Source organism: Scardinius erythrophthalmus (genome assembly GCF_964197995.2).
Source record: "Scardinius erythrophthalmus genome assembly, chromosome: 9".
In the NCBI taxonomy this organism is placed as follows: domain Eukaryota; kingdom Metazoa; phylum Chordata; class Actinopteri; order Cypriniformes; family Leuciscidae; genus Scardinius; species Scardinius erythrophthalmus.
In genome coordinates this window covers 8,503,968-8,531,869 of record NC_138229.1, presented here as the reverse complement: position 1 = coordinate 8,531,869, position 27,902 = coordinate 8,503,968, and the positions used below count along the sequence as shown (strand labels likewise).

Here is a 27,902-nt window from a genome sequence, read left to right as displayed (position 1 = left end):
AATCACTCACATGGCTGATGCACTTGTAGTGACACATCAAAGATGTTAAGAGGCTAAAAACAGGTTTAAAAACTTGCCCCATTAAAGTCAACAGGGTGCAAATTTTAAAAAGAGGATAACAAGGTGTAGGCAACACCGATTTTTGTCGTTGTTCTCTGTACTGACAGCACTCCAAATTTCCCAAAAAATTAGCTCAATGTTAAAATTGACCGGAGTTCTCCTTTAATCAAAATATCTTCTTTTGTGTTCAGCAGAAGAAAGAAATTCATACAAGTTTGAAACAACTTGATGGCACAGTAAGTAAATGATGACAGAATTTACATTTTTTAGTGAACTGTTCCTTTAATACAGTTATGTTCACACACAATTCAGTTATTTACAGGAGTGACAACCGCAGTCTGTAACCAAACTCACACCCGTACATTTTCAGGACTTACAACTGCATTCTGTCGTAGAAATGTTAAACTGTATTTTAAACTAACCATGTTTCTAACATCTAACCTTATTTAACATCTAACATTTGAACAGGATGTACTGTACGAAACAATTGGAAAACTTGTGACTTTGACTGTGTGCGTATGTATGTATAAATAACATAGTTTGGGAAATGAAACTAGACAGTCTGTTAGAATCTTGTGATTAACAAATGAAGTCATCATTAAAACAGAGTTTGCTTGTGCCAGTGACAGAGGAAAAAGGTTGGGGCTTTTGAACCAATTGAGCCAATCATATTGAAGGTGACTTGTTAGTCTTATTTGTTTTCTCGATTCTATAAAAACTGTTGTATCTGTGTTTTCTGGTGGGATTCTCAATGGAATTTGTTTGAGATCCTCCGGCCTTGCTTCTTGGGAGAGATTCCCTGAGAACTGCTCGGGAAGATCTCCTGGCCGTGATTAAAGCATTTAAAGGACATTTGCAGGTCTGTTTGTCGATTTATTCCTGCACAGGAAGCTAGTTTAGGGAAGCAAGTTAGTTAGAAACTCGGCCAGTTGTTGAATGAAGACGCAAGAGCTAGAGTATAAAGGTATTGGGTGTCGATTAGTAGGCGCCCCAGTTTTAGGAATTGGGTGTCGATTTGTACTGTAGACGCCCCAGAATAAGGTATTGGTGTCGATTTGGAGACGCCACAGATATTAAGATCAGTTGGGTGTTGATTTGGAGATGCCCCAGATAGTTAGGTTTAGGGAAAAATCCACTACAGTTCTCAGCTGTGTGAACATAACCGGACTGGGCTGGAAAACTAGTTGTCTGTCATGTCATACAGTACGAGCCTCTCTGCGCAATACAAACCCGCGTCTACAGTGTGTTGTGGGTTTTAATGTAATGGTTTTGGTAACTTAAAGCAACAGATATATGAGCTGTGTCATCTGAAGGTTTTAGATCCAGTCACTGTTCCCATCAGTTTTGAGTTCTATGTGTGACTCAAATGCTCCGCTCTTCTCCCATATATAAAAGCTGTTGATGGTTAATGAAGATTTGACGGCTCAATTGTACTCTTGTTATATTAAAAGTAATAACACTTTTCAGTTTTATGGACATTGCCATCTTTGATATTACTTTGGTCACTGTCGCTATGTGTACTGGTAAAAGAATACAGGCTTGACTCCCGTTGCATGTTCATACAGACAGTATTCGAGATACTATTGTAAGTTGCTGTTTGAACGGGACATTTCAAGACTTACACCTGTAAGTAAATGCGTTTGTCAATCCCAAAAACTCACAGTGTAAACATAGCCTCTGTCTGAGACTTTGTGTCAAAAATGAAATGTCTGAAAATTTTTAACAGGAGTCTCTGATCGTTTAAACAGTTTGAACAGCACATTTCAGCACATATTGTTTTGTAAAACTGCCACAATCATGGAGGTCTATAGCTATTCATTAAGTTATACATTAGCTGTTAGTATGGCTGGGCGATACATTATGGGCCAGATCTACTAACAGTTTCCACCAGCGCAAACCCTTTTGGTGTTAAAAAAAACTACTGTCAGGACTTACTAAAGACACGCAGTGAAAAATTAGCTCTGAAGATGTGTGGAAAGTTTTTTTTTTTTTTTTGCATCTGACCTTATTGCATATGCATTTATAGGAGTTTCCCTTTCAGACGCAGAATTTATGAGAGGAGAGTATGTAAATGAATCATGCAAGGTGATTTACTAATGTTTGCGCTAGTCAATTTACTGGTAATTGCGCCATTATTTAACGCCCAAAAAAAGCATGTCTTAAAGCAGACACTAATTTGCGCTGCTCTTGGTAGATTGTGTTGGTCATTATGGAAATGATCCTGTGTTCTTTAATTTGCACGTCGTCAGTACTGTAGATCACACGCAGAACTTCCACTACTATTGGTGCTTTTTTGGAATTGCTCTCTCACGCTAATTTGCCCTGTTTAGTAAATCTGGCCCTAGTGTGATATCTTTGCTGACAATATAGGGAATATTGTGTATTATGCGATAATGTTAAAAGTTTCACTTATAAAGACAATTTCACCCCCCTTTTTTGTCACGTGGCTATGACAGCTGGTAGGCGGATGCTTTTTTAACGCTCTCGTGCGTATTTGTTTGAGTGCTCTGTGAAGACCACCAAAGGTTTCTATTAACAAATGTTTTTTGCAGCATTGAGCATTGTAGCTAATCACAGAGCATGTGAGCCAAATGACCAATCCGGTCAGCTCAATGGATGTTAAGGGTTCTTTATGAAACCATAGATGCCAGTAAAGAACTTTTAAGAGTGTATAACCAACAAATTGTAAACACAATGTAAATTAGAGATTTATTGGACAGCATAGACAACTTTATTGATTATAACTGGTGTTTTTGCAGATAGCTTCAAGGGAGTGCTCTTTGCTTGCTTTCTGTTTACAACCCATTCACAATTTGAATAAAACTTTTTTTTTCTCTCTAGACACACACTGCATAGTTTCTGGATTGGCAACCATATTTAAATGCGGGATTGAAGCCATAAACTTGATGGCAACGTATGATACGAAAAAAAATCTAATCCTGTGTGTCAAAATAGATCTGCGCATTAAGTCTTGGACTGTAAATGCACACTAATATAACACCTGTCACTTTTCTATGTAATGTGTAAAATGTTGATTTTCTGACAACTAGAGAGTGAATCTGGCAAATAGACAACACTGCAATCTACCACAACAGAGCAACTGCTGTAGAAAACAACTGCTCAGGGGCATTAAGAGTGGAGGAGAAGAGGGGTCAACGCGATTAGACCTCCAGTCTTGGAAATGTTTTTGGTTTTGGTACTGCAGCTACTGCATCTGTTTTTATGCAAGACAAAGCCAACTTCTGCTCTCTCTTTCCTTCCAGTTCCCTCTTGGTTTGCTTTCTTCCTCTGTTTCTGGTTGCACATGCCAGGCCAAACACATGCCCAGTTTTGCCACGGTGCTTATCTGTAAATATGTAAACTTGTGGAACCAGAGCACACCACCCTTTCTCTGCTACTATCATATGAAGAGCACACACTCACGTCTCTTTATTTATTTACCTCAGAAGTAAACCGTAATGGGGGACTTTAAGCTGAAGGTGTCTTTTGTTTCAGCACCTGGTCGTAATACTCAAGTGAACCTGCTGACCAAAAGAAATAAGCTGTCTGTTTTTCCTCAAACTGTCTTTTGGAAGAAGACGCACAGTTCTCAGGGTTAGATGTTATGATAGGTGCTCTGGATGTGTTGTTTGCCAGCAGAAGGTGTTTTCTTAGATTATGCTGAAACATCTTGATGTGCAGATGTGCTAAAGATGTTTTAGAGTTTCAACTTTTGAGAATTTCAACTCTTAGGGAGCAGTAACTTTTGTGATTTAAAGAGAAGCATATCAAACGGTATTTATTTATTTATTTTTAATTTTAATTTATATATATGTATATATATATATATATATATATATAGTATTTGTTTATTTATCATATATTATTTAGTTTTTTTGTTGTTGTTGTTGTTGTTTTTTTCTATTTATATCTCACAATGTCTCTTATGGTATATTCCTTTGGATAAATATCTAGTTCAGTCATGAAACGGCTGACAGGTACTTTACATGCATTCTGCAAGCAATCACATCATTACTGCATGGCACGAGCTGATTGGCCTCTGCTAATCCTGCAGCCAATGAGATTGCTTGCTCAGCATTTAAATAGTCTGGTTCAGTGTTTGTTGTAGTCCTGCAACCCGCTATCAGAGTTCCTCTGAAACCCTCCACCTCCCCCAGCTCCACCTGCCTAGATCTGCTACAGAATTTATTTATGTCTGTTTATGCAGCAGCAGCATATCTTACATGCTTACAGCAGTGAGTCTGTGTATCTATTAGCAGTAGCAAGTCCATATTTTCTCTGCAGCAGCAGCAGCAGCAGCAGCAATAATCAACAGCAGCAACAGCATACAGATCTAGTCCGCCAAGACCAAATACATTAACATCGCCATATTCAATAACATGCTAAAACTATTCCAAGAGTTGCCATGTTTGAAATAAGATCTGACTTCTTTTTGCAAATCTGAGCACAGTTTGATCTCCTGTTCCTAAACTCTAAAGGAGACTCAGATGAGATTATTAGGCTTTTTTCTCAGGAGAGGAAGATTTAACTTAAGGCAAACTCTCCATTATCTCTCAATGAAATCTTATTGTTGTCCTGAGAAACACTTGAGATTTTAAAGCTTTTCTTTCCAAAATGAGACCCAATCCTTTAGTAGCAGTTGTTTGGAGCAGCTTTGCACTGTTGCATATTGACTGTGATCGACCACAGATGCTGTTTATCAGCACAACTGCATTTTAACTACAGTCACATCCTCTTCACACTCGCATTTCCCTCTCCCCTTTATGACACCACGTCCTGTTCCATCACGTTCATGCCATTTAGGTTCCGTGAATCCCGTTTCTCGCAGGGGTCAATATTTCACGAGATGGCCATCAAACGCCTCTCTGTTGACCCCTGAGCCTGTGCCCTGTGGTGCCGTCGTCATGACAATGAGGCATTTAAATTGATGGAGGCATAGTTCGACAAGGCCATGGCACTAGCCCCACGGGCACAGTGTGATTAAATACTTTAACTTCTGACCCCAGTGTTGCTAATTCATTTGCAGATGTGTTCCACATTGAGGGTGTCAGAACAGGAGCTGACCATTTGGATCATTAAGTCACATCTCACTGTTTGATATGAGCAGGGTCCAGAGGTCATACCCTGAGCTGTATTTTATCAGTGGATTTGGCTGACACTGCACACATACACCATGTTATTTTTTTGTCCTGTAATGTTCAGTACTTAGAAGAAACAGATATTCATGGCAGTATCACATGCCCCATATCATAACAAGCCCAAACAGCTGTTCTGCTACATTTATCAGCAATGCCATGTTTATACAGTGATACCATCTTCCTGCTCCTTGTAAGCAGACTTAAAATTGTCCCTGTTTATTTTTTTTATGCAATTCAGGTCTTATTGTGAACGATTTATCCATTATTCCAAAGAAAAAAAAATAGTCTGGTTCTGGAAATACTTTCCTTTTTTTATGTAGGCCATGACCACAATTAGTTTTAATATTAATAATAAAATAATATTATTATTATTAAGTCAACACACACACACACACACACACACACACACACACACACACACACACACACACACATATATATATATATATATATAATGAATAATTATAATAATATAATATAATATCTAAAAGTAATGGTTCTCTATGTATATTTTAACTAATTAAAAAAATATTTTAGTATGGATATTAAAATAAGAATAGATTTTAAAAATAATTGTTATAATAACTGATCTTCAGTCCATTGGCTCCATTTTGTTATGAAACTGCAACTTTTAACTGTCCAATTTGATAAAATTATTATTTATATATTTATGTATATTTTCTTTTTTTTGTTGTTAAACATCCTGTTTCACTTGGAAACATTTGCATTACATAAGCAAAATGGGTTACGCATGATGTTCGTCCTGCTTTTCCTTGATTAACATCTTTTGTTGGTCCTGCAAACATTTCTATCAAACAATCATAAGCTAAAACATAAGAGTTCTAAAATTGATGTGTCTATCAGTATATAATCACAACCATATAACTAACCCATGAACTCATAGTGGAACGAATGATGATTCAGATGTTCTTGATGACCTCAACTCCAAACCTGAAACTGAATTGTTTGATAGGAATGTTGTTGCAAATCAGATTGTGGATACAATGATGCTAACATGTCAGGCGGTACCGAGTGTTGTTATCGTGGGGTGTTGTGATTCATTCTCAGCAAAACCACAGCAGGTCCACCATCCGTCAGACTGAGAGACAGAAGAACACATTGCTCTTTATTTACCTTCCTAATCCTCGCGTTTAGTATTCTGTGAGTGGTGGGGCGTCTCTTGTTTAATGTAGTTTTGTTTGTGTTGCGTAGGAACGGATGCCACATATCGGACCCGGCACTGATTTATAACTTCAGTGGAATTTGTAGACAAGCTCCAGCCAAAGCTTAACATCCGCCACCACTGACACACCACCAGTTTAGCAATTATTGGATAACCGCTGAGCATGACGTGATAAGAAATGTTCCATAACAAGACCAGAGATGGCATGTACTTCAGATAGCTTCATCATGGCTCTGCTTTTGTTCTACCATCTGAAAAAAAATCAGAATTTCGTTCAGAAGTAGCTATTGTGGACTGGTTTCTGCCAATGTGTTATCCTTGTGCAGGTTTCTACCCACTGAATTTCCAAGAAGCAGTTTGGCCAACATTTTCAATGAGCAATCACTGTTGAAGTGCCTCGTTCTCTTCACTATTCGCAGTCATTCCGCCTGTCTGGTCGATTTTTAACTGTTTTATTACTTTGTTGGGCCAAAAGAAGGCCGGCGGCCATTTCAAACAGCTCATTATTGCTGATCACTCTTCATGTTGTCTTTGTTTATGGGCTTGACTATTTGGCTACCATGGCAGAAGATGGATTGTGGGATGTTTTCAGCTAAGAGTTCCTGCTTTCTCTCTCTCTCTCATTCTGGTACTCTCCTCTCCTCCAAAATACCAATTTCCTTCCCTCAGTAACCGAAGCTGGGAAAGCAGAACTCCATCTAAATGGCTGTGGGCTTGGATGGGGCACATGGGGATTCCGGAATCTTTTGGGTCTCTTAGCAACCGGCGTTAATGTGGCAACAGCGGTTCTGAGAGGGCCTCAGTGACTGGATCTGGAAGAAGGGACTGAGTTTGAAGCTTTGGACAAACTGAAATGAGATGGCATAGGAAGTGGACTTGATGAGGAATATGTCTAGGCATAATAGTGATTTACATTTATTCATTCAACAGATTCTTTTATCCAACGCGACTCACAAATGAGGATAATCACTAGCAATTTTTCTTTTAAAGATACAGCCATTCCTATCCACCTTATTTTAATTCAGAGTAACGTGTGACTTGAATGTACAATAGACAATAATAAACCGCATTTAGAGACATTGGCACATTATTGAATTATCTGTTAAATTTGAATTGAATAGCAAACAGGATTAGGAATTGCAAATCAAATGTGAATGTTAGGAAGTAGAATTAAATGAATTGAAATTGGTATGACTCTGATTTTAACTATAGAAAAGAAAAGAAAAATAAAGTAAAATAAAATGTTGGCCTGACTAAGGGTGTGTTCACACTTGTAGTTCGGTTCTTTTGGTCTGGACCAAAAAAAGAAAAGAATACATTTAGTCCTGGTTCGATTAATGTTCACACTGTCATTTTTAAGACTGAAACAACACTGTGTTCTGGGCTAAATGCGCTCATTGTATGTGCTTACGGATGATGGCATTTTGACCAGCTGTGAATTCGTGAAGAGTTTATAAAAAAGGTGTCAAAACAGCGGCAGGAATTTCTCTGTTGCACACAAGCAAAGATCTGCTGCGAGGAGACGCGGTTCTGACGCCTGTACCGAACTGTGATGGCAACATCGCAACTAAAACGAGAAAAACAAGTATGCTTCAGCATTCTGTCGTTTTTAGGGTCGTATCTTGTGACTTCATATCCTGGTTTTGGTTCATTTTGATCTCTTTGGTCTGTGTTGCGTTCATATTTCTGTCGAATATCACCAGAGTTTGTTTGGAAGCAGAGCAACACCCATCTTTTCTGGGGTCTCGGTCCACTTGTTTGGTGTGCACCAGGGTTCGGATGACACCGTTCACACTTGAACCGCACTAACAGAGCAATCGCACCAGAGTTCGTTCTTAACGAACCAAACCTGCCAAGTGTGAACTAAGTCTTGTTTGAAAGTTTTGAAAGCTTTTTTTTTTTTTTTTTGATTTAAATACCTTACAAATAGATAAATTCCTCTTTCTGTCATTCCAATTCAAGTTCCTGATGGGTGTGGCCAATTAAATTCACACCCTGAACGGGACTCAATTTTTCAGTTCTGCTTGGATAGAGAAACTTTTGTTTTGGTGACTTTCTAATTTGATTACATTTCTTGATTGATAATAATTTTTAACTTCGACAGCAGTGTTTTTATTGTTCACATTAACTGTTAAAAAGCTGAAATAAAATATAAATGTAAGATGAAAAGCTTTCGTAACATAAAAATGTTACCTTGTTAGCTAGCTGAAATAAGTTTGTTGAAATACTAAAAATACTAACATGAAAACTGAAAGTATAAAAATAAAAGCTCATTCAAAATATGAATAAATACTATAAAACTATATAATTAATACTAAAATAGCATTGTTCCATATCAAAGGTTTCTAACCAAACTCCTTGACAAGAAACTTTTTTACAAAATGGCTTCCTAATGAACTGCATACTTTCTCAAAACAGATGGCGAGATGTTCTTTCACTCCTATATTGTGTAGTGTGTGATGTGACAGATGGCTTTGTTTCTGGCTGAACTACATCAATGTCAGGCTTCGTCCATCACAGAAAGGTGTGCGTATTTGTGTCTATGCATGTTTTGTATGTCCTATAACCTCGTTTACCTGCCTCCTTCATACATCGCCAGTGTATCTCTCTGTTTCTCTCTGTCTGCGATTATCGATTCCTCCCTCGCCAGCGGCATTCGGCTCAGAGCGCCCGCCGGATGCCTGTAGCGTGCCTGTGATTGACACCAGCTAACTGATAGGCCAACCCGCTCCACATGCGTCTCTCACTTCCCACTGCTGCGTGATCCGTCCCACTCCTTCTAATTGTGGTAAAGGCCACGTTTCTATGACAACCTTATTTACGTGATTGTGCTGTTGATGGGCTCAGGGCTCTGTCTAAAGACATGAAAAAAAGCATGCATGCGCTGATATCTCCAAAGATTTCTGAAGACTGCTATCATTCTGTTCGGTGGAAATTGAGCCTGTTGCAACTTGGTTCAATGTGCCTTTCAGATTCAGCCTACATGCAAACATTTTCTTTCATATACAGTTTTGTGTTTGAAAATCCATACAGAACTAGCTTCTGATGGTACGTACCTGTAGATGGTTGAAGCCCAAACAGTTCATTAGTTGGTGGCTTCATTTTGTCTGTGGGCACTCGCTGCTTGATGTCTCTTGTGCATTTGGTTGCCCATCATAGTAGAACTGCAGTAAAGATATTTGATTAAAATGTATTTTTGTATACGTGCTTTCACTGAGTAGTAAAGGTGTAAATTGCAATGATAACATAATCATGTGTATATATATTTGCAAACATTTGAAGGGTAAAAAATCTGCTATGTCTACTAAATATATAAAATATACTAAATATGCATATTTATAAAACAAAATAAAAAAAAATTGGCACCTTGGCTAGGGTGTTTCCAAACTTTTGAAAGGAACTATTATATAAATATTTATTATAATAATTAGGCTATTATTATGTTATTATTATGGTCACACTTTAGTTTAGGGTCCAATTCTCTCTATTAACTAACTATTAACTATGACTTTTGCCTCAATGAATTCCTAATTACTGCTTATTAATAGTTAGGAAGGTAGTTTGGGTAGGATTAGGGATGTAGTATATCGTCCTGTTAATATATGCTTTATAAATACTAATAAACTGCCAATATCCTAGTAATATGCATGTTAGTAAGCAACTATAGTTGATATATAAAACGGGCTCCTTTACAGATGTCTTAACACAATATTTTTTCTTCTTAAAGTGACATGGTCTCAGATCAGCCTGAAAGGCCACTGGATGCAGCCCATTTGTGACTTCTATTTAATCATCATTTTCTATGTCTGGGAAAGTGCTTAGTCATGTTCCCAAGTGAACAATTTAACGGGTCTTTAATTAGCCCAGACTGTGTGAATGAGATCCCAAAGCGACCTTAATGACCAATGAGCCCCTTAATGACCATCGAGCCCTCTCAATTACACACACACACCTGTCTTTTTCTTGTCTGCAATCACACTGCAAGGCATTGTAGAAATATGACCAAAAAAACTTACAAAAACATACCATAGTACCTGTTTGATTTGCACCCCATTGACTAACGATATTTAGTTATGCTAAATCCAACATCTTAATATTTTTTTTAGCAGAACAGAGTCAATAATGCTGATCATGCACTTGCCGGCAAACACTTAATTGATAAGTTCCTGTGAAAAACCACAGTAGATACCACTGTAGCTCCGTTATTAGGTTAACACATTTGTTGGACACATTTACGACACATTTACAAAACAAACTATGCTAATATATAAATACAGTCCTGTAAAATACATACAATACAGCCAGGTTACTGTACAGTAGGTGAACTGTCTCTAACATAAGATGGTGCTGTTCTAGTATGATATTGTGCATGTTTTTGTAAATTGGCACATAAAGTCTCTTTTTGCAACCCAAAATGTGCAAAATCAGGGCTAAAGAAACTGACACATGGTTTGGCACATCTCATGTGCAACACTGACATTCTGACGTGGGCATGCAGTTGGACTGGTGCATTTTGCAGAATAGACAGAAGCATTAGTGTCATGTGATATTATGTAGTCACGCTCTGAGAACCTGCTTCCTCCTTTTGAGTCTGAAAATTCAGCCTTTTTTGACAGAAGTGCTGACCTCTCATTTGTGTGTTAAAATACACACGCCAGCTGAAATGTCCCACAAAATATTGTGGAACATTAAATTGAAGCATCATGAGTTTATAAGCTCTGCGTCTCTAAATCATGCCTTATGCATGGCATTGGCATGGTCTTGATCAATCATGATTGTGCATATATTAGCTTGTGCCTCATGAAAAATGATGGCAGGTTTTCCGTCACTGATGTGAAGAACCTTATCTCATATATCAAAGCCGATCACACCCATTTCTTTCAGGAAAAAAAGACAAAGAAAAAATGTAATTCTTTAGTGATGCTTATGCAAGTTTGCGGTTGGTAAGATTTTTGAAGACTTCTCTTATGCTCTCCTAGACTGCATTTATTTAATCAAAAATATAGAAAAGTAGTAATATTGTGAGCAATTATTATAATTTAAAATAACTGTCAGTAATCATTCCAATTCTATACTTTTGTGGAAATGGTGATACATTTTCTTTTTAACAGGATTCTTTGATGAATATCAAGAGCAAAAGAACAGCAGTTATTTGAAATACAAAACTTAACATTATAAATGTCTTTAATGTCACTTTTTATCAATTTAATACGTCCTTGACTTGTACAAGTATTCATTTCTTAAAAAAAAAAAAAAAACAGTAGTGTGTGTCCATTGATGTACAATGTTAGTAGACAAATTAACTAAAATATTGAGAATGTTTTTTTTTTCTAAAAGTCCACTGAGCCAGAAGTGCCAATAGTTAAACACCTGCAAATAACTTTAGAAGACTTGACTAGTTTAGTGCTACTTTTGTGGTACTTTATTATCCTTTTTGGATTTTGACAGCCACATGAGGATTAGTAAATGACCAAATTTTCTTTTTTGGCCAAGCTATTTCTTTAAGGCAGTGTGCAGGGCCACCCTGGCCCAAGGACCTGTTGAGTCTCTGCTGTGGATCACAGATGAAAGCGGGCCGGGAAATTGCTTAGACTGGTTGCAATTTCCGTCCTTACTTGGGTCCACATCTGTCAAACAGGCCAGGCCAGGGGTCTTCCCCTTAAAATCACGACACACTGTGAAACCAGTGTCTGTCGGTGTCTGTCAGTAAATATCTAGCTCAATCCCCTCAGCCATTACCACACCAGATAATGACACAGCCATCAGTTTTTCTTTCTCATTCTTGTTTGTTGTCATCGCATGGAGTTGAGAGGTACGTGCGTGCAGGGGCGAGAGATCCAGATGTAATCCGTGGGATTGGGACCCAAGCTCGGAAAGGCGGACGAGAGCTGTCCATATCCTGGACACAGCCCTGAATGTTCCCGGAATGTTCCCCTTCAGGCAGCCGCCACAGCTGGGAAGCACCTTCTCAGAACTTGTGGATTATAGCAGAAAAACAACGGCTGGGTTTGAGAAAAACTCTCTCCCATCGCACAAACACACCCGGACTGCCCGAAATCCCACAAGTCTCTATGCATGTTTTGTTTTGTCTTTGTTTCCCCCTTTAAAAACCAGGAGAGTGGGGCTGCTCATTATGGACAAAGAGTGTTGTTTTGATGTTTGGAATATCTACATCCCATTATGTAGTTCTTTGCTGAAATGTCCTTCGAGTGTATCCAGAAACACACTCTCGAATGAAAACATTTGCCCACAAAGAGAAATGTTTATATGGCGTGTGAGTGATGGATCTGCTCTGGGTTTGTGACAAAACTTCACCATGTTTTGTGGATTTGAACAAACCCCTAACCATAAATATTAAACTTTGGGGTGTAACACAATCCACACCATTTCCACTACGGACATGGCACCTCAAATAATGTGGCTTGTTGGGAAGAGGTACTATAATTATCCCAAGTCTTTTTCTCACTCATTGTTGGAGGTTTTTTGGGGTGTTTATGATGTGCTAATCTACTGAGATGGTTCCCTGCAGACTGTTTAATAAATCTTAAATGGAGAGATAACCTCAGGTCAACAAATCCTGTATTTCCCAGCATCTTCCTTGACACAGAGCACCACTTTATTTCACACTCATACAACTTTCACAGAGCATACACTACACACAGCTCATTAGTTTTACTTCACCCATGCTTAGTGAATGTTTGGACTCATCTTTGGTCATATCCTGTACTTTATTCAGCTGTTTCCAGCGTGTTTGCTCGGATAATTAACTCTCAAAACATCACAAAACCTGCAGTCAGGCTATTGCCTTGTGTTATGGACTCAATTTAAGGCAAGACATTACTGGCAAATCCATTTGTTTTTTTGGTTTTTGTTCATGCACTGGTCAGTTTTGGGTTATTTTTCTTCTATAAGTTTTCTTCTTTTAAAGTAGTGGAATTTAAGTGTTTGTTTCATTACACTGTTTTATTACACATCTTTTCCCAGTGTTTAGATTTCTGTTAAATGAGTGCATATCTAATTAGATTGTGACTCATTTCAGAAAACTTGAAATAAAAACAGTTGTCTTAATGTAAGTTTAGTGTTTTATCAACTGGGGAAGTATGTTATCACCTTTAAGAATAAAAGGCTGTACAATTAATCAGATAAATAATCACAATTATATTATACATTTAATTATGCATTTTCCTATTTTTACATTTAGATTACCTTTGCCATCGCCTAAAGGTATAGTCACTTAAAAGTTAATTTCTAAAAACACTATAGTAATTAATAATACTGTTAAATGTAATCTTTAGCAAATTTCAAAATGAATATAATTTTTTTCATACACTGTGCATTATAATGTTGTTATTTCACACGTAGCATTTCAAACAGTGGAATTTTTTTATTTTTTATTTTTTTTAAAATTGATTAAGTTAAATAGTAGAATTATATGGAGTAGTGGCCATTTATTAGTCATCGGCCAGTATTTTTAATATGGGAGCATCCTTAATAATTACGACTGCCACAATTACCCAAACATGAAAAGTGTTTACTACTATTGATTGTATTTTTTCCATTTCCAAATTTACAGCATTTTTGCAGCACTTGAGCATTGCAACCAATCACAGACCTTTTGTCCATTGCACATAAATCTAGGCCTATCAGTAACACACAGTCCTAAAGACTGAGTTTTAAGCAGTCTTATCTACAGATGCTTTAATAACCCAATTGAAAAGAGGCATTAGAACCAGTCAGAGAAGCATTAGTGGCATTAAAATCAAACTGAAAAGTAATGTTAATTTGTAATTATTTTGGATCTGCTGTTCAGTCTGTTGTCATGCTCATTTTGTAAAGCATATGGTGTTGCCCAATAACACCAATGTAAGCAATACTAGAACTCATCCATTATAATCTACACAGTGTAGACCGAGTGAAAATAAGAGAGATATTTTGCAGTGCATACAGCTTCAATGATTATAGTGTATAGAGTCCGGAGCCGATGTGGACAGCCAGTGAGCAGAAACTGGGCTGCAGGGCTCCAACAGTCACATGAAACACTGTAAATCTGCTGTGGCATCTTCGTTGATTGTAATGAAAGGGGTCATATTGCTCACTTTTGTTGTATAATTTATTAAATACTTGACTGGCAGTTTTGTTTTTCCTGTTACTAAGTGGGTCAGTGGGAAGTTGACCACTGTCGTTTTCAGTGATTTCACAAATGATGCGTGTGTGTGGGTGTTGTTTTTGTGACCTCTGCTAGTGGTTTAGTCCTCCTACATGTAGCTCTGACCCAGTCTGACCGCATCCCTGTGGAGAGGACTGTGGCAACTGACTGCGTTTACAGAAGTCATTGTGAACACGTTTCTCTCTCGCTCAGTCACACAAACACACAAGTGTACATTCACAGAAATCTATAAGAGATTTTGCAGCCGCACATGTCTAGTGTTTGAGCTCTGAGAGCAGTTTTTTATATTCTTTTAATTACTAATTATTAGAGTTTTTGTGATTGTTGGTGAAAATTGACAAATATGTCTAACTGTAATAGTCTATGGGCAAGATTTACTAAACGGGACAAAGTAGCATAAGAGTTGTACAGTATATCTATATATATATACAGTACCAGTCAAAAGTTTGGAAACACTACTATTTTTAATGCTTTTGAAAGAAGTCTCTAATGCTCATCAAGCCTGCAGTTAAAAAACAAAAAAAAAAAAAAAACAGTAATATTATGAAATATTATTACAATTTAAAATAATGGTTCTCTTTTTTAATATACTTTAAAATGTAATTTATTTTTGTGATGCAAAGCTGAATTTTCATCAGCAAGTACTCCAGTCTTTGGTGTCTTATGATCCTTCAGAAATCATTCTAATATGCTGATTTATGATCAATGTTGGAAACAGTTGTGCTGCTTAATATTTATTTATAACCTGAGATACTTTTTTCAGGATTATTTGATGAATAAAAAGTTAAAAAAGAACTGTATTTATTTAGAATAGAAATCTTTTGTAACAATATACACTACCGTTCAAAAGTTTGGGAACAATAACTATTTTTTTTTAAAGAAATTAGTACTTTAATTCAACAAGGATGCGTTAAATTGATAAAAGGTGATGGTAACGATTTATATTGTTAAAAATGTTTTTATTCTGAATAAATGCTGTTTTTATGAATAAATGCTGTTAACGTTTTACTCATCAATGAATCCTGAAAAAAGTATTCCAAAAAAATATATTAAACAGCACAACTGTTTCCATCATTGATAATAACTGAGTATCAAATTATCATATTAGAATGATTTCTGAAGGATCATAAGACACCAAAGACTGGAGTACTTGCTGATGAAAATTCAGCTTTGCATCACAAAAATAAATTACATTTTAAAGTATATTAAAAAAGAGAACCATTATTTTAAATTGTAATAATATTTCATAATATTACTGTTTTTTTTGTTTGTTTTTTTGTTTTTAACTGCAGGCTTGATGAGCATAAGAGACTTCTTGCAAAAGCATTAAAAATAGTAGTGTTTCCAAACTTTTGACTGGTACTGTATATCTCTGGGTTTTATGTTGTTGCAGAATTACCCATCCTGAAACACCATATAAAGACATGTTTGTTCGTTTTACATGTGGGTCAGATGGCATCTTCCTTTATAAGTGAGTGGTTCTTAGCCAGAATGCTGCAGTGTGGACAATACTTTGTTCTGATTCTTTATTCTGTAAAAAACTTTATGCAAAGTGGGCAGCATTAATTAAATTGATAATTAAATTGAAATGTTTTTTGTTTTACCTCTCACTTTTTATAGCCTTTATTCCTGTACTGTCTCTCTCTCTCCCCTCTACTATCTGTCTCTCACTCTCATTGGCCTTTATTATGCTTCTGCTGAATGCTCTTTATCAGAGCGAGGGGGCTGCTCTATAAAGGTGGATTGCCAGGCAACAGAAGGTCAACCTCCTGTTTAAATGGTCACAATGGCTGCAGTTTGAGAACAGAATAAACAAATCCGTGTGAAATATGCTCATTATAGCTCCTAAGGACAGTCAGTGATGGAGAACACCTTCACATCTCCTCATAGGGGCTTTTGTTACAGTCCTTGATGAATTCATTCAATTCAAAAGCAGAAATGTGGACCTTTTTTTCTTTTCTTTTTTTTTTGTTAAAGCGCATTTTATTGAATTCTTTACTTCAAAAAGTTGTGCAGTTAAGTTGCCATTTTGCAGTCTGGCTACTTTTGTATGTGAAGTGTGTGGGTGTATGTAAACAGTGCTTATACCAATTCCAAAATAACCAGGTTTTATTTTTCAGTTTGTCATGACGTGATTAAAAAGATTGCTTTAACTGTTATGCAATTTTGAAAGTCTCCTACAGTTGGTTTACATTCATCCAAGGTCAAAAAACACTTTAATTTTCTCTTAATATACAATGCAGCATCATCTTTTTTCTCATATTGTCTGAAACGGTTCAATAAAGAATTCAGTCTCTCTGAACCCCTTCTTTTCCGAGAGCCTACTCTGCTCTGATTGGTCAGATGGCCCAGTCTGTTGTGATTGGTCTACCTCTTACAGTGCGTGTTGGAAACTATAAGCTCATTACCATAAATTGATTTCAGTTCCAGATCTTCCTCGGCACTTGCTATACAGTGATGCAAACAGTAACGATGGCGTCAGTTTTACCGTATTAATTGGAGCTTGAGTCGTCATCCTTTGGAAGTGCATGCAAAGTGGATTAGCTTTCACAGCGCAGAAAACAGCATCTTCTCGAAATATCGCCGGCACTAACCAAACTCATTCAGGCTTCAGCTACATCTACAGTGTCTGAGAGCAGGTCTAAGTAGACATTGTTCAATGTGTTACAAACATACATAGGTTTGTGCAGGAAGTAAGACTGGGATTACTTACGACTCGTTTCAGGCATTTCAGAATTGGTTCTTTCTTTCAGGAAACAATAACTTAATTTATCGTGCAATTTGATCTTTGAAACTTTGCAGAAGTTTTGCATTCACGAACAGCTATATTACACACTACATGAAAGGTTATATACCTGAAAAGCATAATGGGGCACTTTAAGTGTTTGATAAGCAATTTTGTCATATGACTAATGATAACGTTTGCAATGTTTTATGGTAACACTTTAATAGATCATAGAAAAAAAAATCCTATCTACTCTGAATAAATAAATATATTTATTAGGGTAGTTTATGATATAATTGGTTGGTTATCAGCTAGACTCTTGTCACTAGTTTGTATGCACTCCAAAGTGTCGTGTGATAATTGGGGTCCTTCAGGGATGGCTGTTTTATCGATCGCCTGAATGCTTGACCAGCATCAGTACAGCTCCTGTAATGAGCAGAAAATGACTGTACCTGTCAGAGACATGGGGAGACATGGGGAGACAGTCAGTCACCAGACATGGGGAGACAGTCAGAAATTGGGCTATTTAGCAAAAAGGAAACATTCAGAAGTTATTCAAAATTGACATGAAATAATAATTACAATTGAGCTAAAATTGGAACCTGATTTACATTTCCTGAAGGAAATAGCAGTCCTTGCAAGGCAAAAAAAAAATTGTGTTTAAGTTATAGTTTGAGAAATATCAATGAAGTGATGCCTTTAAAAACACTGTATTGATACTGGTCTGCTTTTATACATTATTTAGTGTTTCTTTAACTTTGGGCACTTTTGATGCCAAAAATGTGCCATTTGATTTAATAGCATAGCTTACAGGCTTTATGCCGAATGTCACATGAACAAACTGGTCTCATTGCATTCGCTTGTCTGAGAAAGTGACAACTGACTGTGATATCAATGGACTTTTAAAGTAATCAGCTAACCTACAGTAGATAGTTCCTTTTATTGTTAGGGTTTCATTCAATTTAAATATCTAAATGTTAGTGAGAAAAATAAAAATAAAACAACTTTTTGATATCAGTCTGCAATGGACATCGGTTATGCTCGTTTTTACTCACTCCTTTGAAGGCGAGTAAAACTAAAATCTTGAGTAAAACAGCTCTATATTTAACAAAGGACATGCAAAAGACCCAAACCGGAAGCGATGCGACCTGTTTAACAGAATACAGAAGTATGTTGCGCATGACACACATTAAGTACTCTTTGCGTAATTTGATCAAATGACAGCTTGATTAGACATGCCTCACAATAACAATATTCTGTTCACAAAGCTTGGCAAAATTGGTGGTTGTGACAGAAATGACAACGCTATCTCACGACCTCACTCATACGAATTCGTACAATTTGTCTAAACCGGGCGGGGTCAGGGGTAGGTAATTTGTACGAATTCATACGAATTGGGCAACTCGTAAAATATGTTCGATTTAGTGAGATCGTATGAATTCGTACGAATTAGCCACCTTGTTAAATACTTACGAATTGCCGTGAGATCGGGTTGGAAATGACAACCAACAGACAGTCATAATTTGTATAAGAATTGAAAATTTCACTCGAATTCATACTTTAATAATATATTTTCATATTTTAGGGTTTCTGGATAAAACAATAAAATCTATACAGGAAGCACTGAAAATCATTTTAATGTGACCTTTATTTAACTAAATGTTACTAACTCATGAACAACGAGCAATATAGACAGATGGATATGGACATTTTATATGATCTAAATGATTGTGCTTGTGTGCGAGTGTGTGAGAGGTCATGCATGGTTAGTGTGCATCTTTCCCATCAGATGCTGATCAGTTCCCACCTAGTCTGAGTCATAAACTCTTTCTCCCTGTCTGTCTCTCAGTCTGTCTCTCCTACCACAACACCACAATGCTGAATCAACTTACAGTCAGTGAAGCTGCAAGTCACGCCAACGAGGCTTTGGAGTCTAAATCTGATAAATGAAAACAGTGACCTCTGTAATCCCTAGTTGAATCTGAATCACTAGCTTTAAATACCCAGTGGTTGGAGTCAACAAGTTTCAGTTTTGTTTTTGTTTTTTTGAAAACGACCAGTGCATTTAACATTTTAAATCTTTCCTTTCCTTTTTTTTTTTTTTTTTGGTTTCTTTTTAAAGAATTTTTTAGTCATTGGAAATGAGCACCCTCCCAATGTGGCTTAAGTTTAGCAAAGTCTATAGCGCATGCAGTTTTGGTTACTGTACATAGCAAATGATAGTATCTAAAGACATTCTTTCCTACTGACTTTTATAAGTGAAGCCAGGTTGTGACCAGTGGGACTTACAGGTCACCCAGTGAGAGATTGATGGAAAAAATAAATCAAACGGTAGTCTGATAGGTGGAAGAAACCCAAGGATAAAATGATTGAAGGGGAAAAAATTCCACACTGGTTTGGTTGCTGCGGAGCGCAAATGCTTTTAAAGATTTCTCGCAGGTGTTTTTGTAGCTTTTAGAGTCGCGTTTGAGAGCATTCCCAGTGCGAGCAAACCAGACGATGTGGCACGCTCTCGAGAGATTTGTAGTTTTGCTTTTCTGTCATGATATACACAGGTTGTTGAGACAGTTTGGTCTATTTCAGTACAATTGTAAATAGTGCAGCTATTTTAGAGCCCTGTTTATGAGCTCTGTAAGATAAACAAGTGTTTATTTTAGGGATCCAACACGTGCAGCAGGATTAAAACAGCAATCCAGAGAGCTGGTGCACTGCTCTTTCCATCTCTCTTTCCATCTTAAATGCACATGAATAATATGTATTATGCATCTCTCTTAAATGTATTATACTCTTGTTTTAGTGAATCACTTTGTTAATTTCAGTGGAATGATTCGGAAGCTGGAATGATTCAAATGTGATCACTCGAATTGTACAGGGACACATATTTGCGCATCAATAATGGACTCACACGTGCTTACTGTATGACTCCTACGTCACCGCAATCGTCTTAACCTTGACTGCAATCCTAATCCATCAAAACTTTACTAGTGAGACGCTGGTTTGCTTTATCGTTCAGTCTGTATTTCACACAGCACGATGCTTGACAGCTCACCTCACAATCACAGAATATGACAGATGACAGAATATGTATGTATATTTAAAATGATACAGTCCCTTCAGGTTTCTCATGATAACTTTGAAATACTTTTTTGTAAAATGAATCTTCTGTCTTCCAAGTCTTTGTTGAAGTTTTGTGTGGGTTTCCTGCTAATTGGTGACTAACTGGCAAGTCTACCTTACACCCTTTCTCTCGCACACAGAGTCAAACATAGCATTCACAAAGACACACAACAACTTTTCCTACACCAGAAAGTTGTCAGAGAAGCTAATCCCTGCAGCTTCTCGGTGCACAGCATGAAACCTGTGAACATGAACGCTGAACTTGACTATTAGAGAGCAAACAGGTCTTGCCTGGAAAACGTTTGAGAAATTTCAGTGATTTTTGGTGATTCAGCCTGTAATCACTTTGGATGATGGCAGTTATACTCTCAGACATCATTGCTGTTATTGAGCATGCCAGGATGATGATTGCGAGCTGATAACTTTATTACTATGAAAGAGAGTTGTGACAGAGGGTGATTTTTGTTCTTGGTCTTGTGACTGCTAATGAGATCATGGCTGTTTTGGGTATGAATGTTGTTTTCCATCACACACATAAAGCTGTTTGTTTTTCATTTCAGAGCTGGAAAAATACTGTTAAAAATAAATTTGAAATAAACAAATATGTTTGCTGGCTTGGATGAAGTGATTTTTTTAGGATTTATTGGATGATTTCCTCATGGAGGGAGAAAAGAGCAGGATGAGAGAGAGAGAATTATGGGAGTTTGGACAAATCTACGTTTTTGCACGTACGAAACCAATGGGCAGATTGATTCAAATATTAATACTTAAAATACTGATACTGCTGTTTTGAGAGGACCGATCTTCACATAAAACATATTATATGATATAATATTATATTATGGCCTATTTAATGTTTATAATTTTATATTTTTAAACATTTTATCCTCATAAATCTAAACACTTTCAAATTATCAGCAGGACATCTATTGGTATTCTTGGTATCAGATTTAATTTATTTATAATAATAGTTCTTGAACAATAGTACATTTAAAATGATATATTATATTATATTATTGAAAATTGTCAATAAATGAGAGCAATAAGACTTTTTAATGTTAACAATGGACTTTTAGATCTACACATTCCTTGCCCTTTATCGTTAGCTTTAAGCTAATGATAACAGTGGAACTCGTTGCTACATTACATTTGTTCTGCAGAATTTCCCACAAAATCAGAGCAGAAAATGTGAGAGTAATTTGCAGATTTCTTCTGGGCATTCTTATGAGTGTATGGGAAGTCGTATGCTGTAAGTACCATAGAGTCTCATTCTCTATTGTTTTAGAGTTCACAAGCCTTCAGTGTCATCCACACCTCACAAAACACGTAAGGCCTTCTCCTCTACCATAACAATCACTTTTATTCTCACCAAGGATAGGCCGCTCATTGTCTATTGTTCTGTGTTATAACAAACGCATTAGGCCGCAGAATTAGTTGCTTAAGGAGTCTTGAGACTGTCCGAGAGCCTGCAGTATTGTCACAATGGAATGGGTGGAAAGTTTGACTGGAGGGTTCAATTGCTTTGGTGTGTGTATAGATTTGTGTTTTTAGATGGCAGAACCCTCTTCCTTGTTTCGAGATACCCTTTACTCCTGTGGTCACGTGAATAAATGTGACTAAAGTGAAAAATACACTCACATGAGGAGATACAAGACATGAGTTTAGAAAAAGCTTACTTAGCAAACTGACTTCAAACTTCACTTTTGAGCTTTGACTGTGCTTTAATTTATGTTGCATAACAAAATGTGAAAGTTTCTTCAAGTAAACTTAACCACAGAGCTTGTTCGCTCATAAATCGTAACTGCTTTTCTGAAAACCCACAGTAGATTCATGAGGGAATCCCGTGGCGAATTAGCCTTCGGGCTGGCCTACAAATTGCCATCATGACTGAACAGCTCTATAGAGAGGGGAAAACGTTGAGCTGCAGGGAGTTTAAGAAGGGTAAAAAAAAAGAGAGACAAAGACTAATGATAAAAAGAGAGAGAGAGATGAATGTAAAGGGCATGGAAGACAGAGACCGGGTGATTGCAGACTAAAGGAAAGAGATATTACAGAGCTACAAAACATTTCACCTTGACAGGATCAGGCAAGGTAAGTGCTGAAGTCAGCAGCACAGAGGAATTCTGGGTAATGGGAGGAGGCAAGGTTTTTATGTGATATAAAGATACATGCTGCATTCACCCAATTCGTATCCTATCCGTCTTAACGAGTATTCAAAATTAGAACTAGTGCGTCCCAAATCGTAGTATGTTGAAATGAGTATCCCAAAGATACCCGGATGGTCTCCTTTTTTCGGTTCGAATCTGACGTGCAGATCCGTGCACACTCTTACGGCCAGCGCTGCCTACAACCCATGGCACGTTGGACGAGGATTCGATCAGAAGTACAAACATGAATAGAAAATGTTAAAATCCACAAACATGGCAGATGTGCGAGAGCGACGGTTTAAAGTGTAAGTTGCAGGTAAAATTTTTCACGAAGATAATGCAATGTGTTTATTAAACATAAAGATAAGAACTGCCCACCATTGTTTTTTATACCAAAATGCTGATATAATATGAAAAGTTGGCACTTTTAACAGTGGTTTTAACCGCTCCCGCTCCCTTCCACTAGATGGAGCGTGACGTCACAAGAGGAACTCACTAGTAGAGTTACCGGCATAGTCATAGCTATAGATGCCTTACATAACTACAGACAAGTTGGTTGTATGTTTTATTTGATAAAAAAATTATGGATAAAATAACTCAACTGTTAACATACTCGTGTGTGCTGACTTCAAGGGGACCGTGATCCTGCCTGAAATGAGAATAAGCTATTCGCAAAACAAACGGGTTCAGGCACGTCAGATCAGCCGGTCGCGGGTCGAGCTGCTCCACTAAACATCGATCTCTCTTTTTCTTTTCTGACAATAAACATCGCTAATTAAATCGTGAGAAATTGATAACGCGTGGACTGAGGAAGGGTATTACATGACGTTTGAGGCGTCGATGAGACTAGCGATTGCGCCTGACGTGCATCTCTAACGTGCAGCTCTGATTTGGACTGACTTAACGTTACTGTAAGTAAATAATGTCTTCAGTCGTTGTCCCTCCTTGCTATTCTACATGACGGCAATATTTTGAAAAGACTTGCTTGTTCTGTTATATTATCCGGGTTAAGTTTGCACCAGGCTAGACTTGCTCTAACGTAGCTAACGTTACTCACCGGGACACCTGGCTAACCCTCCACTCATTCTCCTCACACCAAGCATTAATAACTCTTTGAGTGCCATGGCTCCCCTCTCTCACGCCTGACCAGTTAAAAATTGTAGGGCTGTGGTCCATAAAGAATTTGATGGTTTCCCACATCCTCAGTCGTTCTCCAAATAGCCATAATACAGTAGGAATCTAGCAGAGTATGGGTTGCGAGTTCCTCTTGTGACGTCATCACCCAGTAACTGAAAAACACGCTACGTTTGAAGAAACCCTAATAAATGTTATTTTAACGCATTTTAAGACAGAAATAATTAAATATATACATATAGAGCACTTTAATGTACACATTAATTGGCTGTGGTGGTTAACCTGCAACTTACACTTTAACAATAATAATCAGTATCTAACCTGAAGAAAAGATATTTATTTAATGTTATCCACATTATATATTAAATTGAATGTAGAGGATTTGAACTATGACCAGATGATTGACAGGGCAGTTTAAACGGTGACAGGATGAACCAAAGTTATTCTGCTACACACTTCTTCACAAAAACAGTACATAATATTAGGGCACAGTTTAAGTAGATGAATTGGGATGCACACACACACACACCAAGAAAGACTCAATCTCTCACATTTATATCTGTCTATTTAACTTCCTGACAAGACACTGTTGACTCAACAATGAGACACCATGTCGGACATGTGACTGTACTGTTGTTGCTCTCTCTCATGATTTCTCTCTCTCTCTCTTTCTTTTCCAGCTCTTACTGAAGCTGATGTATCCAAAAAGCCAGTAAAGGTCTCTTTCCACGACTCGCCCATCACCGGGATCAACCCTTCATCTGACGCGCCACTTTCCACGGCATGCTTCATCATCATCATCCTCGCTCTGGGGCTGCAGTTGCCCTTCATCTGAAAGGCCACGACCACATACACACACAAAGATCATATGCACACACAGGTGAACATCATAAAGAAATGTCAGGCTCTTATTCCCCCCAAAAATCAAAAGAAAAAATAAAGTATATACAGTATTGTATAACTAAAATTATGCATTTTGAAAATTTGGCATTGTATTTATTTCATTCAAAATTAAACACGGACAGTTTAAGCTAAAAGTTTTATTCATTCTCACAACTGTCATACAACAAAGAAAATCATGTATATACAGTATACAGTCATGATCAGAATTATTGGCACCCTCAGTAAATATGATCAAAGAAAGCTGTAAAAATAATCTGCATTGTTTATCCTTTTTATCTTTTAATCAAACAATTCTCAAAAATATAACCTTTCATTGAAGTAAAACAATTGAAAGTGGGGGAAAATTACATTATGAAATAAATGTTTTTGCCAATAATTCTGACCATGACTAATACAAATATATGTTATATATGTATACTATATATATAAATGTGTATAAATTGATGTTTTGTTGTAATTTTAGCAAGCTACTAAGTTTATTATACTATTTTATTTGATTATTATTATTATTATTTGATTATTTTTTTGTATTACAGTAGGCTACTAAGAATTGAGTTAATTGCCATGGTCATGTTAATTGCCAATACTGTCATAATGCAAAAAGAAAGAACGAGTAATAATAATAATAAGCATTATGGTCTTAATGCAAAATCTAGTTTCTTTATTTCCTTCTTTTGATTTTGGGTTGACACGTGACCTGGGCATTTCCTGACATATCAGTTCATATGACGTTCCCTTCACATGTATCCCTAAAAATCCACATTTCAATGTTGTTTTATTATGTTCCCAGCCTTCTGTGACAGCCCCATTTGTGTGGAAGACTCTGGCAGGGGGACTAGCAGTGCTTTCTGGGGTTTAAGTGTTGACACTCTCCACAGACTTATTATATCAGAACTGTTATCATCACAGACTGGGACTGTGGAATGCATGACAAAATATGTGCATCTGTGGAAACATCGCTCATGACCACACAACAAAAAAGAAAACAGAAATTGTCTGCACTCTGCACAATAAGCAAGGGATATTACCACCACACACACAGAGCATTATTGAATGAAACTATGAATATGCACATTTAGTATGTATATAGTTTGAACTGGCGCTGAAATTTATAGGACAACGAATGTTTATCTAAAGTATCACACAAACATTTTTTTAATATTTCATGAGCTCTAACTGAAGCCCACACAAACACACAAATATAGTTAGACAAATCTTACAGCGTATTGGGAATGTTCTGGGGCTTTGCCGTTTCCTGTTTGCACGGCTTCCGTGGCTTTAAAGGGCTCGAAACATCCCTTAAATACTTAACACATTTTTTTCTAAATCCTGCATTTACCTCCCCAGTGCTCCGCATTTCTAAAAAAACACACTTTAACTTAATGCTGTACATTTATTAAACATATTTGATATATACTCTGTCATTTGGAGTATACTCGGTCAGTTTTATGAAATTGCACTAAACTTACTTTAAAAATGTTTCGTTTTCCCCCCCAAAAGTTTGATGCAGGTTTGCGTGAATGTTCTGTCATGTTTAATGAAAAATAGAGAGAAAAAAAATAAAAAAAGGCTGTTAAAAACCCCACAGATATGCAGAATGCCTTTCTTTTATAAATAATGAACTTAAAGCAAAGCAATGCAAGAGGTTTAGAGATGCCAAATATTTTCTATAATAGCTTCTTTAGCAATGTGTTCATGGCAACATAAAAAAATATATATTTCCTATTGTATGTTAACTTTTTAAGAGTCAGTATTAAAACATTGCTTTAGTTTTTACACAGAAGCAAAGAGGGTCTAATGAGTCTCCAAACATTTTTTATGTTAAGCTTTTGTTGTTGTTTCTGATTGCACATGAATTGCTACTTTTGATTTCTCTCATATCTCTCTGATGTTGGTTCTATAATGCTTTTATATGAACGTTCACAAATCTTCATACATTCTTAAACATTTGCAAACCAACCATTCAGCCTCAAATAACACAGGTACAACCAGGGTGCGAATTATGCAGGGTCTGGATCCCTAGGCTTGATGATGACCCCACAAATTTGAGAAAACAAGGGTCCGGGGTTCTACCTGAGGAGGTACAGGAACTATTGCAACATAATGAGCGGTTTCCACTAGGTCCAATATTGGGTTGTACTTTGACAAATCACAAGTCATGTCATTATTTATCTTTTGATCATGACATCACATATCACAGATGTATGTTAAAAAATTTCCTTTCAAATTCTTTTAAACCTAATTGAACCTAACATTTTGGTTAATCGCATTCACCCTAAGGATATTGATCAGAAATGTACCTTTTTGTTTTTAGCAAAAGAAACAAAGTCATTCTGTCAGGTTTTGACTTGACTTGACATGAGGGTAAATAAAATGAGTAAATAATGACAGAATTATATTTTTTGGGTAAATTGTTCCTTTAATATCACACTCTAAATATGTATCTATAGCAATTACTTTTCATAAAAAAAGAAAAAGAAAAGTTGAAGGTCACTGTATAATTCGCACCCTGTACAGAGTTAATGCGAATACAAAACCGATGTTTTTACGCCGCTGCAGTACAACTGTCATTTCTGTGTATGGCTGTAAAATGGATTGCGATTACAGTTTGTTTGATGTGTTTTATTTGTTTGTTCATGTTTTGGTTGGTACAGTTGAACACGTACGGCTCGGTGAATGAAGCTACTGAAAAACTCAGATATACACAGCGCATATAAAAAGTTGGTTAAACAGCTAATAAACTGATCATTTCAGAAAATCTCATGTTGAAAAAAAGTGTCCGTTTCTCAACACTTTTACACCATGTCTACACGTGAACAGAGTGATGCGTCTGAAGCAAATAGAATCCATTATTCTCAGTGATGCTGAGCTGTCTAAACTGGATGTGTAGCGACACGACAAATTCCTGACTGTAAACGTCCGGTTTAGACATGGTGTAATTCTCCATGTTTGACTAAACTTTCACTCAAAGAAACAGCTTTAGTTTTGAGAGCATCTAAATGGGGGCTTTAAAAAGTCATTGAATTATTCAAAAACAAAATCTCTGGCCTTCTGAAAGGGCCTTGTTGGTTGTAAAGAAGACTTTTTTTCTGTCTTTTTTTATCTCAGTGGATCTGTATCATGATATATGTTGACCTGGTCCTCCTCATATTGTTCCAAACCCCCAAAATCTTAGAAGAAAATGTTCTATATAGAACATTAAAGTGTTTCGTCAGGCACTTCATATAGAACCTTTTAGGGGTTCCCATCATGGGATCATTTTATTTATTTCATTTTAATTCATTTAGTTTTCATTCATTTTGAATTTAATTACATTTTATGAATTCAA

General features: G+C 36.8%; 1 protein-coding gene across 3 annotated transcripts in view; it reads left to right on the top strand.

The window, feature by feature from the left end:
• Nucleotides 1–27,328, top strand: part of gpc5c (glypican 5c) — a 121,758-nt gene extending 94,430 nt beyond the window's left edge. For 2 of the 3 annotated variants that reach the window (XM_081374593.1, XM_081374591.1), the window contains one exon: nucleotides 24,352–24,641. In XM_081374593.1, coding sequence (XP_081230719.1) covers nucleotides 24,352–24,506 — 155 coding nt within the window. In that variant the 3' untranslated portion in view covers nucleotides 24,507–24,641. Of the gene's footprint in view, nucleotides 1–24,351; nucleotides 24,642–25,364 lie in introns of those variants that run through there. The other variant, XM_081374592.1, reaches the window with a different exon arrangement.
• Nucleotides 27,329–27,902: the final 574 nt, after the last annotated feature.